Source organism: Sardina pilchardus, chromosome 13, assembly GCF_963854185.1.
Source record: "Sardina pilchardus chromosome 13, fSarPil1.1, whole genome shotgun sequence".
NCBI classification, from domain to species: domain Eukaryota; kingdom Metazoa; phylum Chordata; class Actinopteri; order Clupeiformes; family Clupeidae; genus Sardina; species Sardina pilchardus.
The window spans coordinates 30507551-30509252 of record NC_085006.1 but is presented as its reverse complement, the minus strand read 5'-3'; the positions used below and the strand labels follow the sequence as shown (position 1 = coordinate 30509252).

The window sequence follows — 1702 nt, the reverse complement described above, 5'->3', positions numbered from 1 at the left end:
GTATATGAAACAAAGTTTTATTTTTTTTATTTTACATATCTGTACATAAACATTTCTTCCCTCAAATAAAGATTCTGAGTACAATAGGATGGAAATGATATTAACACACTTATTCATTTAAAATGACTCGTGTCAGAAAATCAACATTCACAAAATGTTGAATACCGATTAGAGTGAACATATTACCAAAAGCTAGGACTTTCACTACAAGGCAGGCATGTAATCCTTCTTCTCTTTTAGCACCTTCAAAGAAAAGCTTCAATTGAAAACTACCATTTGTGCAGAAGAGGAGACCAACTTTTCAATACTGTCCAACTTAAAAAAGCCTCAGAAGTTAGGTCTTTTTGTTCATATATTTTTTGTTCTTTTTTTTGTTTTTCAACAGACTCGACTCCCTACTAATTGTTGCTTAGCATATATTTTTTTCCATAGTTTTGCATTGACAGGTATAATTTAGTGGCAGAGTTAAAAAAAAATGAACTGTAAAGACGCAAGGCCAATCACCGCACAGAAAAAAGCCAGGGACAGTATCCAAGACTCACACTTAAAAGATTTCATCTGTCACCAAGTGCTCCAGCTCCAACCGTTTTGTTTTTGTTTTTTTGTTCTTTTTTTGTTCTTTTTCTCTTAGTTTGTACAACCACAGAAGCAAAGGAGGGAGGCGGCCCAGTGCTGGATCCATGGCAGGATGGAGGGAGATGGGGGAGATATCAGGGGTGGGGTCGGGGGTCAGAGGTCGGGGGTTAGAGGTCAAAGGAGAACATCAGGGACTAGTATGGAAGATGTTTGGGGTGGTGGTGGGGCTCATTAGGATAGGGTCTTTTCCGCCATGTTTATGTGGTGTGTATATGTACAAGTACATGTGTGTGTGTGTGTGTGTGTGTGTGTGTGTGTGTGTCTGTGTGTGTGTGTGTGTGTGTGTGTGTGTGTGTGTGTGTGTGTGTGTGTGTGTGTCTGTGTGTGTTTGTGTTTGTGTGTGTGTGTGTGTGTGTGTGTGTGTGTGTGTGTGTGTCTGTGTATAAGAAGGCAGTAGGTGCATTTGAACAGGGTCATGGAGTGATGTCTGAGGTGGGTGGAGGGGGGATTATGGTGGCAGAATCTTCATTTGGAGAGGGTCTTCTCTGCCAAGTGTTTCTGCTGGCTCTCAGCGTGCCTGAAAACACACACACACACACACACACACACACACACAAACAGAGACAGACGGACAGACAAAGCAGGAGAAAGTTAAAAATGTACAACAGAATTCCCCATCTGCATCTGCAGTCACAAGACCACTTAATTTGGAGCAGATTATCATGTCAATGAAGACGGCTCGTCAACGTCTTAAAACTCCCTTGAAAAAATCCTCCATTTCACAGGAAAGCCAATGAAGGCACTGGAGAGTTACCTCAAGTTCAAATTCCAAGGGTGCTTTATTAGCATGACTGTTGGGTACGGTACTTCTCTACAGGCCAATAGGAGACATGTGTGAATGGAGTGTGTTTTTATCACTATAGTAGTACAGTAAGAGCAGCGCTCCTAAGCTGGAGGGAGAGGGAGAGAGAGAGAGAGAGAGAGGGAGAGAAAAGAGAGAGAGAGAGAGAGAGAGAGAGAGAGAGAGAGAGAGAGAGAGAGGGAGAGAAAAGAGAGAGAGAGAGAGAGAGAGAGAGAGAGAGAGGGAGAAGAGAGAGAGAGATAGAGAGAGGGAGAAGAGAGAGAG

General features: G+C 42.6%; 1 protein-coding gene across 1 annotated transcript in view; it reads right to left on the bottom strand.

The window, feature by feature from the left end:
- schip1 (schwannomin interacting protein 1) overlaps window positions 1-1702 on the bottom strand; it is a 74994-nt gene continuing 73292 nt past the window's right edge. Inside the window, exon 8 of the mRNA XM_062553354.1 lies at window positions 1-1153. Within this exon, the coding sequence (XP_062409338.1) occupies window positions 1102-1153 (52 nt within the window). The 3' untranslated portion in view covers window positions 1-1101. The remainder of the gene's footprint in view (window positions 1154-1702) is intronic.